The 12,938-nt window shown below is 43.2% G+C and overlaps 1 protein-coding gene across 1 annotated transcript; it reads left to right on the forward strand.

Moving 5' to 3' along the window:
* The first annotated feature begins 7,047 nt into the window (after positions 1-7,047).
* On the forward strand, positions 7,048-12,422 carry cript (cysteine-rich PDZ-binding protein). The gene is made up of 5 exons (XM_055639649.1): positions 7,048-7,133; positions 8,800-8,865; positions 8,962-9,016; positions 10,894-10,997; positions 11,633-12,422. Exons 1-5 carry the CDS (start codon positions 7,118-7,120, stop codon positions 11,695-11,697), a joined length of 306 nt encoding a protein of 101 aa, XP_055495624.1. The 5' UTR covers positions 7,048-7,117; the 3' UTR covers positions 11,698-12,422.
* The last annotated feature ends 516 nt before the right edge of the window (positions 12,423-12,938 follow it).

Consider the following 12,938-nt stretch of genomic DNA (forward strand, 5'->3'; position numbering starts at 1 on the left):
GAGGATTTTTTGCGATAGGAATCACTCCCGTTTGGAAGAAAATGGGTCAATTAGGGATAGGCATCATGGCTTTGTACCTGGCAGGTCATGTCTTACTAACTTGAGTTGACTGGGGTTTTTGCAGAGGTGATATACATGATCATTGAAGGTATGGCAGTAAATGGTATCTATGTGGGGTTTAGGAAGAATTTGGTATAGTCACCCATGGTAGGCTGATCCAAAAGATTAAGATTCACGGGATTTACAGGGACTTGGTCATATGGGTTCAGAATTGGCTTACTGATAAAAGGCAGAGGGTTGAGGTGGTACAATGATTTCAGGGTGGAGATCTGAACAATGAAGTTCCAAAGGGATCTGTGCAGGGTTCTCTGTTGTTTGATATATATATATATATATGACCAGGACGTAAATGTAGAAGGGGTGGGTTATAAGTTTGCAGATAACACCAAGATTGCTGGAGTCGCAGGCTGTGAGGAAGACTGGACAAACAAAAGGACAAAGGACATTTATTGTCACATATACCAATTGGTGTAGTGAAATATGTCTTGCCATGCAGCACACAGATAAAGATAAGACACAACATTAAAGAATAAACATAAAAATCATCCCCCCACAATGGTTCCCATTATGAGGGAAGGCACAAAGCCAATCCCCATCCCCTTGTCCACCCATAGTCGGGCCTATTGAGGCCTCTGCAGTTTCCGCTACGGGAGCTGATGTTACAGGCCCTTCTTCGCCGGGTGATGGTGCATTGTAGATCAGTGCATGTTCCTTTAACCATAGTGACCTCCCGTATTACTAACCACTCCCCATTGTCTCCAGTATAATTGTAGTGTCCCCACCTCTAGCTCGCTCTCTAGCTCCAGTGATGACCACGGACAGCTACAGCATAGTGATAAACAGTTACCTAAATAAATAGTTACAGTAAAAGACTTGTGTGTGTGCAGTAAGTCATTTTACATGGTGTCACAGCGGTAGACTTGCGTCTCCTGTTCATCGGTTTTTATTTTATTATTTCTTTCTCCCAGTCCTTCCCTCCGTTCCTTTTATCATGTCCCACCACTGTCATCGACCAGACACGTTGGTGTTCGACACGGACATTGTCCATCGCTGGACCGTGTTCCAGCGCGATTACGAGCATTACATTGCTATCGCCCATCCTGATGCCACTCCTGCTGTACAGGCTCACCTATTGCTTAACCTCGCGGGACCTGCAGCTATGGATCAGTATGCATCGTTCCATTTCGCCGCCGGAGAGGACCGCAACGACCCGGTATGTCTCCTTAATAAGTTCGCTGCCCTCTGTGATATACCCACCAACAACATCATCGAACGCTTCAAATTCTTCCAGAGGCAGCAGCTGCCAGGCGAGCCTGTCGGCACTTACATTGCCGCCTTGCATCACCTGGCTCAGCGCTGCCGCCTTGACACAATCACCCCTGACGAATTAATTAGGGACGTCCTGGTCAATGGTCTCCGCAACGATAGACTGCGTGAGCAGCTCTTAGTGAAACCCGATCTGACACTGCGGGATGCTATGTATTCTGCACGCATGTCCGAAGCCGTTGGTTCCGTGTCCAGACAGGCTCCCCAGGACATTAACTTCACCGGTCAAGCCGGTCGCCTGACTACACGACGCAACCCCCCGGCTCTCCCCATGAAAGTCGCCACCTCCACTGTCCCGCGACGCTGCCCTAACTGTTTTTTTTTACGGCTCATCCCTCAAACATTTGCCCCGCACAGGGCAAGACCTGTCTTTCCTGTGGCAAACTCGGCCACTTTTCTGCCGCCTGCCGTTCCCGTGGGAAGCCAGTCCCTGCTCCAAGAAGGAGTCTAAACAACCTCGCCGAACTACACAACATTGCACTCCCTGATAGCGCTCTGCTTCCTCAGTACGAGCTGGAGGAGCTCCAAGACTCTGATGCACTCCCCTCTCGTGAAGATCCAACTATTTTTTCACTCTTGGGTACACCTGCTCTGATTACGGATCCCTCTGTGCATGTTACTGTGAACGGCCATTCCTTTTCAGCCAAGGTCGATACTGGCGCCTTCGCCAATGTTATGTCAATAAGCCTTTTCAAGCAGATCAGATCTGGTGAGAAAGTTCTTCCTGGCGACACCTGCCTCCATGCCTACGGGGGGGGCGTCCTGGTTCCCGTGGGTAAGGCAACTCTTATCTGCACAGTTCTAGAGACCTCCCGTTGCCCCTCATGCCCCGTCTACACCTCGCATGCCACGCACCCTACCCTCACAACTGTCCGCCCGTTCCCCTGCCTCGCCTGTCAAGCCAGCATCGCCCGCAAAACCTCCCTCCCTGCCAAGCCTGTTTCTCCAACCGCAGCCCCGCATTCTCCTCCGCCCACCTCCCCTGCCCATCCCCCGGCTGCCGTCCCTTCTGTTCCCGACGATGAGGAGGAGGGCGGTTTACGCACCCGCTCTGGCCGGCTGGTCAGGCCGCCTGTCCGCTACGGGGAACTCGCAGAGTATTGTACTGTTGCCGGTGCGGTTGGTGTTCGTAGCGTATGAGCCGTGGTCACTCTGTATAGTACCTGCCACGCTTTTGTTTCCAAGAGGAAGGATGTAGATCAGTGCATGTTCCTTTAACCATAGTGACCTCCCGTATTACTAACCACTCCCCATTGTCTCCAGTATAATTGTAGTGTCCCCACCTCTAGCTCGCTCTCTAGCTCCAGTGATGACCATGGACAGCTACAGCATAGTGATAAACAGTTACCTAAATAAATAGTTACAGTAAAAGACTTGTGTGTGTGCAGTAAGTCATTTTACATGCATGTATACTTCTATTTGTTCATCGAATTTCATGAAATGTCTTAAGGAGTGATAGCTCAGCTCACTCCTGATTCCTCTGCAGTGAGAAGCTAAAAACTAGAATATCACCGTTAAAATCAGAAACTTGATAATGCAAATTATTGGAAAAAAAATTAATGGTTATCGAGAAAAATTGGTTCATAAATATGCCATGTTATCAACAGTTTAAAAAAAGGTTAAACTAAATCTGGAATCAATGTTCAGTTCTTTTATTTTCAATTTTAATTTCTTGGATAATAATAATAATACAGGTAGTAATAATAATAATATATTTTATTGTCATTGCACGTCAGTGCAACGATATTTAGTATGCAGCTCCAACCGATGAAAAAGAAAAGTAAAATAAATAAGCTGTGTATATCCATAAGATATAAAAGCACTTAGGATGCACAAAGCAATTTTGTCTACATTTTGTGGTTAGATTTTTTAAATATGTGTTACATCATGAATAAATGAATTATAATAGAAATTCTCTGCTTGGCCATTGACAGTTCAGTATGCAGTTCTACCTCAAGAGAGCAAAAGTACTTTTAAATTTCAATAAGCCACAGCCAGGTTTGCAGGAATACGGGGGTGGGGGGTAATATGTGTGACAACCCCTCCCCTGACTCCCCTGATCTCCTGCATTGGGTGTTTCCATATTCAATGTGGAAAAAGGGTTTTCACACTTTCAGCTCCTTCATTGATTTTTCCACCCCCTCCCAGCCACCTCGGGCCTGACTATATATACTTTAATCAGACTAGGGCCTTCCAAGATAGTTTATTCACTGTAGAGCCTTCAATTATTTTTTTGTAGCATGTGCAGACTAAATTTCATATTTCATGAGCAGCGAAAAGTTAAGTATCAATTGGAATTAACAAGTTAATTTTATGATTCTACAATTATTTTGTTTTCACAAATTCTTGCAGTATTTGCTCATACAAATGAATAATGGTGAATATTTTGATACTATGAAATAACTACTGATTGTTTTATAAAACATAATTCTCACAATGCTAAAACAAAGTAAACAATGAAAAACAATGAAAACTACAAATACATTAATTGGAATAAAACAAATTCTAGCATGAAGCCTGAGATCCATTCTAAAGCTTTTAAATATTACTTTAACCAGCACAGAAAGAGGAGCAGGACCACTGCCCGCTCCACTGCAGGCTCCATCCCAACAGCAACTGAGGTAGAGGAGAGAAAGGCAAGTCAGCAGGAGCTAATCAAGGCGGTAAGTACTTTTGGGGGAATTTTTTGGCAGATTTCTCTTCTCATCCATCCATCTTTTTTCCCAAATTTACTTACCTGTATCATACTCATTTACAAGAGTAAAAAACATATAATCGGAGTAAAATAAATTATAAAGACATCAACATGAGAGGCATGTTGACACCTTCCAGGGATTCTTAAAAACTGTGCTGCTCAAGATACCAAAGAACGTTTGGTTCAACTACACCATGGTTGCCATGGCGACGGCCCATAACTTCTCACAGATGGTAAATATTTTGTCATTTTTGTGGAATTTTGGGAACATTTGATTTTCATATTTGACCTTAGAATTTATGTTTTTGTACGAAATATTCACAATGAATTCATGTGTGTTGGAGTCTCGGCAGCAGATGGGACACATGGGACAGCAACAGATGGGACAGCCACAGATGGGAGGGACCACCACAACAGATGCCACTAATGGGACCACCACATCAGCAGGCTCACCAGGTATCTAAATTGATAATACATTTTGTGAATTGAACTTAAAATTCTTTGTCACACACAGCTTGTGAAAAGTTTTAATTTATTTGCCTTCTACTTAATATTGATATGTTTCTGTGTTGCAGCCAGTCTCTGATGGGACCACCACAGATGCCAGCACCAATGTTGTCATGCTCACCGATGGCCACCTCACCCATGGGCAAGTTACCCAGTTCCACAGGACAGCAGCAGCCCTACTCACAGCCACAGTACTCACAGATACAGCACAGAAACAGCAGTGGCAGCCCACATCAACACCATCACAGCAGGTAGCCACTACTTCAACATACACTGCCTTGCAGCCTGCAAAATTGAGTAGCTACTCTGCACTCTCAGCTGCATTCACAGACTACCCCAGCCTTGACACACCAAGCCCTGCACCAGTAACACCAGAGGGTACCCACGGAACAGAGATCCAGGACACAAGTGGGGACTTGAGTTTGAGTTTTACAGGATTAATGGATAGATCATCCATCAGTGTAATGTGTCCATAAATTATGTTAAGTCTTGTATGTTTTTGTACTTGTATTATGTTTAAAGTTTAAAGTTTGAAGTTTATTGAAACTCAATGAGCACCCCTCCTTGAGTTGATGATTCTTTATAGATTTATTGTAGATAATTTCAAATTTTATGTGATTATAATACTTTTGTATGCACTGTTGTATGTTCTCATCAACCTTTTTTTGTTGTTAAAACTTTTGTTTGTTTCAATATCAATAAAGTAAATGCTTGACATTTTAATGTTAAATTGATGTACGGAGATATTATAATTCAGAGTAATCTCATGGCATCACTTTCAAATATTTTAATTTCATATATTTTGATCAATAAAACAAACACTGCATTGAAAAGCAAACTACTTTCATATATTTGGGTCAATAAAACAAACACAAACACAAGCATTGTACTGCATTGAAAAGCAAACTATTTTCATATATTTTGATCAATAAAGAAAACAAACACCAAGCAGTGCACTGCATTGAAAAGTAAACTCCTTTGGGAGGATGTGGGTGTCCCTGAAAAGCGACTTATCTTGTGATCTGTAGCCTCTCGTCCCCAAGTGATGGACTTCTGTTGGTGGTGTGGGCTGTTTGCTGCTGGTCTTCAGATCATGTCGTTCTGCCATGGTACACTGCCTAGTTCAGAGTTGTAGTAATTGCAGAGATGGTCTCTCTGGTCCTCGGCTCTCTTGGTCGGGGTGTTTTCTGGCAATATCTCCAGTCCCACTATCGGTGCAGCCTGTCCTCCAGTTCTCCATGAGCCTGGTGTGATGTTGCCTGTCTGGTTGTCCACTTGGTCACCCTCCTCCATGGCTGCTGCTGCACTTCTGGTACGGATCAGGTTGTGGAGGACACATGCTGCGTAGACAATGGTCTCCACATTCTTGGGATCCTGCTCCATCGTATTCAGCAAACATCTGAATCTGCTGGCGAGGATGCCAAAGGCGTTTTCCACGACCCTCCTAGCCCATGACAGCCTGTAGTTGAAGATCCTCTGCTCCCTTGACATCTGCCTGTGAGGGTATGGCTTCATTACCCATGACCTGTGTGGGAAGGCATCATCTGCAACCAGTGTGTAGGGGATGTCAGGGTTGGCTTCTCCTGGCAGAGGTTCTGGATCAGGAAAGCCTGCTCTTCCTTCTTCCAGTGCTTGCCCAAGGGAGGTCTCTTTCCAGATCCCACCATCTGCGACACTGCCAGGTGTGCCCACATCCACAAACAGGAAGTTGTAGTTTGCATCCACCACAGCTAGGAGTACGATGGAATGGAACTTCTTGTAGTTGAAGTAAAGAGAACCTTTCTTGGGTGCACATCTGATGGCCACATGCTTGCCGCCCACTGCCCCACACGTGTGCTGTAAGTTCCATCTGGTAACAAAGCCCTGCTCCACTCTCTTCCACTCATCTGGTGTACTAGGGCAGTCCATGACTTCATCTTGATACGCACTGATGATGGCCTCACAGGTCTCTCGGACAACCTTGCTGATGGTGTTGTGGGCCACAAGAAAGCTGTAGGAGAGACTCTTGTAGGAGTCTCCCGATGCCAGGTAGCGGAGGGTGATGGCTAGGCGCAGGCCTGGATCTAATGGCTTCCTCATGAAGGTCTCCTTTTTCTCCAGGAGAGGGAACACCCGTGTCTTCATCTCCTGAAACAGCTCAGGGGGGAGCCTAGTGAAGTTTCTGAAGGCAGCCTCATCTTCTTGCTGGAGCTCAGTCATCAGGTTGTCATACTGGGCCAACCTGGGTCTCTTCAGGGACAAGGGCTTCAACCACACAGATCTCTTCTTGGGCTTCTTCTTCCCCGTTCCTCTTGTCCTTCTGTCTTGCTGATCTTTAAGGATGAGGGCTGCTGCAAGCAACAGGGCTTCTTCTTCTTGTGAGAGCAAAGCCCTCTGATGTTGCTCCATGGTCGTCATGATGCAGAATGATTGGCAGCCCGGGGGCACTAGGACCCAGCGGCCGACCCTGGTGCTTTCAGCCAATGAGGAGGCTGCATCGCGGGGCGGAAGCGCGTCGCGTGTATTGACGGAAGTGAGTGAGCGGAGAGGATGGTGTGTGAGAAATGTGAGTTCCGGTAACCGGGCCCGTTCCGGCCCAGCCCAGCACAACAGGCCCAACCCAGCCCGGCAAAGCCCAGCCCGGTACAGCAAAGCCCAGCCCAACCCGGCCCGGCACAACCCAGCCCGGCCCGGCCCGGCACAACACAGCACAGGGCCCAGCCCGGAGCCCAGTCCAGCCCACGGTAACCGGGCCCGTTCCGGCCCGGCACAGCCCGGCACAGCCCAACCCGGGGCCCAGTCCAGCCCACGGTAACCGGGCCCGTTCCGGCCCGGCACAGCCCGGCACAGCCCAACCCGGGGCCCAGTCCAGCCCACGGTAACCGAGACTGGGCTGGGAGACGGTCCCGTCCCGTCCAGTCCAGACCGGCCCTGCGGCGTGTCCACTAACCGAGGGTCGGGACCCAGCCCGGAGACCGAAGCCCGGCCCCCCCCCCCCCCCCCCCCCCCCCCCCTCCCGTCCAGCTTGTCCACCCCCGGGGCCTGGGACGTCTCAGTCCCCAGGACCGGGGCGTCCTCTGCCTCTGTCAAACTACAGCTGATCTGAAATTAAAACTGAACAAGAAATGCTGACAAAGACACAAAGTGCTGGAGCAACTCAGCGGGTCAGGCAGCAGCTCTGACAATAAACTCTCTTGAATCTTGAGCTCTGGTGAACACGGGTATGCGATGTTTAGAGTAAGGATTCGTCAGACTGAGTAGTTAGCACCAAAGATGTTTGCTATAGGATCCCTGCTATAGGATCTTTGGTTAGCACATCTTCCCTAGCCAACAATTATCCTTTATAAGCTCCACCCATCTGCCATCTGTTACTGGCCCTGATTTGTTTTGGCCTTTTCTTGCCTGCAGTTCCACCCACCTCCAAATGTTTAAAGTCTGAAAAATGGTTCCAACCAGAAATGTCACCTATTCCCTTTCTCCAGAGATGCTGCCTGACCTGCTGAGTTACTCCAGCTTTGTGGTGTCTATCTTCGGTGTAAACCTAGAGGCATTGAAGAATGCGGGCAGTGGAACTGATAGGATGACTTGAGGATACAGGTGAGGGGTTGATTGGAAGATGGATGAACAAGGAGGAGATGATAAAGTAGAGTAGGGGGGGGGCGGGAGTAATTTCGTTTTAAGGTGTGATGGGGGGTGGGGTCGTCGTTTTTTTTAAGGTGTGATTGGGGGGGGGGGGCAGAGATAGAACAGAGGAAATATTTCTGATTGGGTGGAACCAAGGTTACCACTGTGATTTTGATGTTTACTGGATCTGTGGAGAGTTTTTCCAGAGGAAACTTGACAGGCATTTACAGCATTCTGCTTTTCATTATAGGTTTTAACAGCAGCTCTGACCTGTATTTCACTGCTTTAATGGCTCCCTTAGTATTCCTTTTCTCCATTCTCATTGAACTGTTAATCAGATAGTTCTATAAGCAAATATGATGCCTTCTACCCTCATCAGAAAACTCAATCCTATCTTATTAATACTTCCCAAAATTGCTTCACCTTCAGCCACTGATTTCTCATGAATTATTGATATTTGTTTACTTTTTAATCACACAAGAGCCTGTACTTTGTTTTAAAAACTTCAATTCTGGTGACAGAAAGTGTCTTCCAACATCAGAAACAAATTGTCAATTACTTCTGCTTTATTGATGATTTTATTTGTTTCTGTATTTCTATCCTTGTAGGTGAAAAAAAGTTGGGAAGGGTTATTACTCCAGACACCTGGAAAGATGGATCAAGGAACACAATGGGTATGAAATTAATTTACTGCATGGCTCCATGTGGAATTTAAATGCTTGTGCTACTCTACTGGCTTTTTAATCAAAGTTGTAATTTTATTTATTCAGAAAGTGGTGGCCGTAAGATCAATGAAAACAAAGCTTTGACTTCCAAAAAGGCAAGGTTAGTATAAAGCTGGCACGTGCCGTCAGGGTAGGCAAGGTAGGCAGCGCCTGCCCTGACTAAAATTATAAAAAGGTTTTAGCACTCCCATTGTGGTCCTAAGTGAGCAGTATTTGTTTCGGACTTCTCCCATGTAGATAGTTATACATCCAGTCTTGGAGTATAGATGTTTGTTTTACAGTGGGAACTAAGAGTTAAAATTGGGAATGAGAAGCCTGCCAGAATTATGGAATTTCAGCAATTTTCTATTTGATCGATAACCCTGGAATAACATTTAAATGAAATCTTTTGACTTGCATTATTTGTACAATGGATTTATTGTTTTAAACCAAAGTTTAAAAAAATGTATATGCTATGTTATAATCACTGAAGAGAATCTCTGGAATATTGCTGAAAATAATTTTGAAAATCAACACTGGACAATAGAAATACCTTGAGGGGTCCCTTTAACTCCCCCCTTGACTCCATTCAAGGACCCAAGCAGTCGTTCCAGGTGCGACAGAGGTTCACCTGCACCCCCTCCAACCTCATCTATTGCATCCGCTGCTCTAGATGTCAACTGATCTACATCGGTGAGACCAAGCGTAGGCTTGTCGATCGCTTTGCCGAACACCTCCGCTCGGTTCGCGATAACCAACCTGATTTAACGGTGGCTCAGCATTTCAACTCCCCCTCACATTCCGAATCCGACCTTGCTGTCCTGGGCCTCTAGTTCCCCATTGATATGGATTTATAACCAATTCGGCCCACCTAATGCAAATAGTGTTCCCTAATTCATCAGTCATGTTATATCCAATTCGTATTATAGCAACGTGCAGTATAGCAAAATTACCCATACCTTTTTGTTGTCCATCCACTGTTCAAGTCATTCACAAATCCCATGTATCATTATAATCTTGCACCTTTGCAATTGCAAATGTTGGACTCCCCATTAATGCCAGTGATCCCTTGGATGTACTGATCTGTGAACCTGGAAGTTGGATGTTTCTGTGTCTTTATCTTAAGACTGAGGCCAGAGTTAAGCAAGCTCGGAGATCTCAAATTGTACATGACTAGATGAATTATAGCAATGAGAACGTATGATGCCACAAATAGATTTTAAAAGAAGAATGAGATATTTTAAATGGAGTAGTTGTCCAGATCAGTTGTCCTATTACAGATCAACAATGGGGTGAATTTAAGTTTGCACTGGGATTCCAGAAAAACTGCAACTTGATTTGCTAGTCCTGTATTTTTCAACTTGATATTTCTATGTCCATTTAAAAAAAAATTGTTTAGTAAAGTTCTCTGAAGGAAACAAAGCAATATATTTGCTTTTGTAAAATAAAACAAGAACACAATTAATATTTCGTGCCTGGACTCTGAATGTCCTGTTCAGTCTTTCTCCTTCCACAGATGCTGTCAGACTGAGTGTTTCCAGTATTTTCTGTTTATCTTTTCCAGTTTTCCTTCTTGTGCTGTTGAATTTACCTGTTTTCTTCATGCACAATATTACCTCATTTCATTCAGTTTATTTAATTTTGAATTGTTATGCTCCCTTGGTTTTACTTTTTTTTTTAAACTTGTTTAACCTTTTCCCAAACTTGTTTAGTTCAAATGTAGTTTTATACTTTAAGGGCAATCTTAAGTTTGATCACCTTGCCAGTTGCCAAGATCAGCCCTTTATCCCTGCTAGTCTTGCCCTTTAAATGAATATATAACTGTTCTGTGCTATGAAGTATCTTTTGGATTGTTTTTGACCATCTTTCATTAATTCCATTCATCCCTCCCACTCCAGTTTCTTCAGCTCCTTTGTAATCTTAGAATCTTATAAAGGATTTAAAGTTTTGTTGTCAGAAGTTGTTGAATTAAAAAATATAGAATTCCTTTTTCTTTAGGTTTGATCCATATGGAAAGAGCAGATTTTCAGTGTGTCGTATCTGTAAAAGTGCAGTTCATCAGGCTGGTTCCAATTATTGTCAAGGCTGTGCATACAAAAAAGGTATGGGTTGGTTGTCTTGATTTATTTTATTATTTTGAGCTGCCAACATGTTCATTTTCAGGAATATTCAAATTTAATTTCATCAAGCATAAGATCATGCTGAAAACATTAGTGCTCTCAGTTGAGCCGAACATGATATTTACACTAATTTTAGAAAACATTAAACTAAATTATCTTTTACTTGTTTTTAGATACAATTCATTCTGCTGTTTACATGTAAAATATTTCATAGTCTTTCTGTAATGTTTTCCAGCTCATTCATTTTTGTTCACAACTAAAGGTTAACATAAATAAGCTACATGTTATATAATTTAAAACTATGTTTAAATTGATCCCTGTAAATGCTGCATTAAGATCAAAGCTATAAAATAATGTTTGGTCCATACTTTGGAGGAATAATTGGTACTGTTTTCTATTTCCAGTGGAAAATCAAAATTTAAGAATGCTAACCTGCCTATTATACTTAATTAAATGTCTATGCCATTTTCTGTTCTTCTTTCACCGTTGTATCATTCGCAATGCATTTCGTTGTCTCGTTGTATCATGAATCTGAATCTGAATATTTTTGTATTTTTGATTAAATTTAATATCTAGGTCAACAGAATTATCAAATGTTTATTTTTCTCTTGTTGCAGGCATCTGTGCAATGTGTGGTAAAAAAATATTGGATACCAAGAACTACAAGCAAACATCTGTATAACTGAAGTATAAACTATGCTCGGGTGTTCTGGATATCGTTGAATAATTTGAAAAATGTGCTATAGCAACATTAACAACTTATGGTCTTGTACCTGAAAGATAAAATATATGTATATAACTAGAGCAGAAAAAGAAAAGCAAACAACATCAGATCTAAATATAGTTGCTTATTAGCATCTATTAGTGGATGCATTTTAAATGCAAAATATTCCTTGAATTGTCGTGGCTTTTGACTTGACAGTGGTATTGGCAGTGTCCAAGTGAAATGGAGACTTAATTACCTCAGCTGAATGTTGAAGCTTATAATTCTTGATGGCTTACGTCCACCTTTCCGTATCCTGCAAGCTCTAAATGAGTGTTCCTGTGGTTGTCAACACTTCAATTAGAAGAGCTGTAGAAAGTGCAGTTTTGTTTTAGTGAAGTCACAAATGATGGAACTTGCTTTGCTGTAAGACTAGCTTTACTGAAACATTGGCTATTTTGTGAAATAATAAATTAATAAATAATAAATGGTGGTTTCCTTTTTGGCTTTGGTCTCTCCTAGTTTGGGAAATGAGAATATTTATCAAGAATTCTGTAATTTGAACTTTTTATCATTACAGAGGCTGAATTATTGAGTTACAGAATTCCTAAATAATTTTGGAAAGTTTTTAATTTTTCTCAATGGTATGTAACAGACTCTTGATTATCCATTTTGAGAAATAAAGTAACTTTTGGATCCCAAGACCCCTTTGTATTCCTGGTCTCTGGCATGTTAATACTATGCTTAATACTGATCGTCTTCAGTGCTCAAATTGTTAAGCACACCTGAAGCTTCTTCATTGCCATGAAAGAACATTCTGCTAATTTCAGTCCACCTCCTATCTACTGCCACAGTGCTCTAGTGCACTAACCTCTACTTGGATAGTTTTAAGAAAGCATACGAGTTAATTATTTTCCCCTTCATATATTGTTACAGAATACCCCTTTAATACTCCTCTGGGTAGGAGCACCTCTCATTCATACTTTTGGGCACCAAGAGCCATCTATTTTGCAGAAAATATTTACCAGGATTGCCACAAGATGGCAGTATATTCATTATAATGGTAACTTTAGCAGCATCTATTCTACGTAGACACAAAAAGCTGGAGTAAAGGGCCTGTCCCACTTTCACAACCTAATTCTCGACCTCTGCCGAGTTTGCCCTTGATTCGTACCCGCAGCAGGTCATAGAAGGTTGTATGTAGGTCGTAGCAGGTCATG

The sequence above is a fragment of the Leucoraja erinacea genome, chromosome 8 (genome assembly GCF_028641065.1).
Source record: "Leucoraja erinacea ecotype New England chromosome 8, Leri_hhj_1, whole genome shotgun sequence".
NCBI lineage: Eukaryota > Metazoa > Chordata > Chondrichthyes > Rajiformes > Rajidae > Leucoraja > Leucoraja erinaceus.

Bases quoted from the DNA above. Each gene is read 5' to 3' on its own strand.
- cript (XM_055639649.1), top strand. The intron at 8,866-8,961 runs GTATGAAATTAA...TTATTTATTCAG, and splicing joins TGGATCAAGGAACACAATGG to AAAGTGGTGGCCGTAAGATC. The intron at 9,017-10,893 runs GTTAGTATAAAG...CTTTTTCTTTAG, and splicing joins TTGACTTCCAAAAAGGCAAG to GTTTGATCCATATGGAAAGA.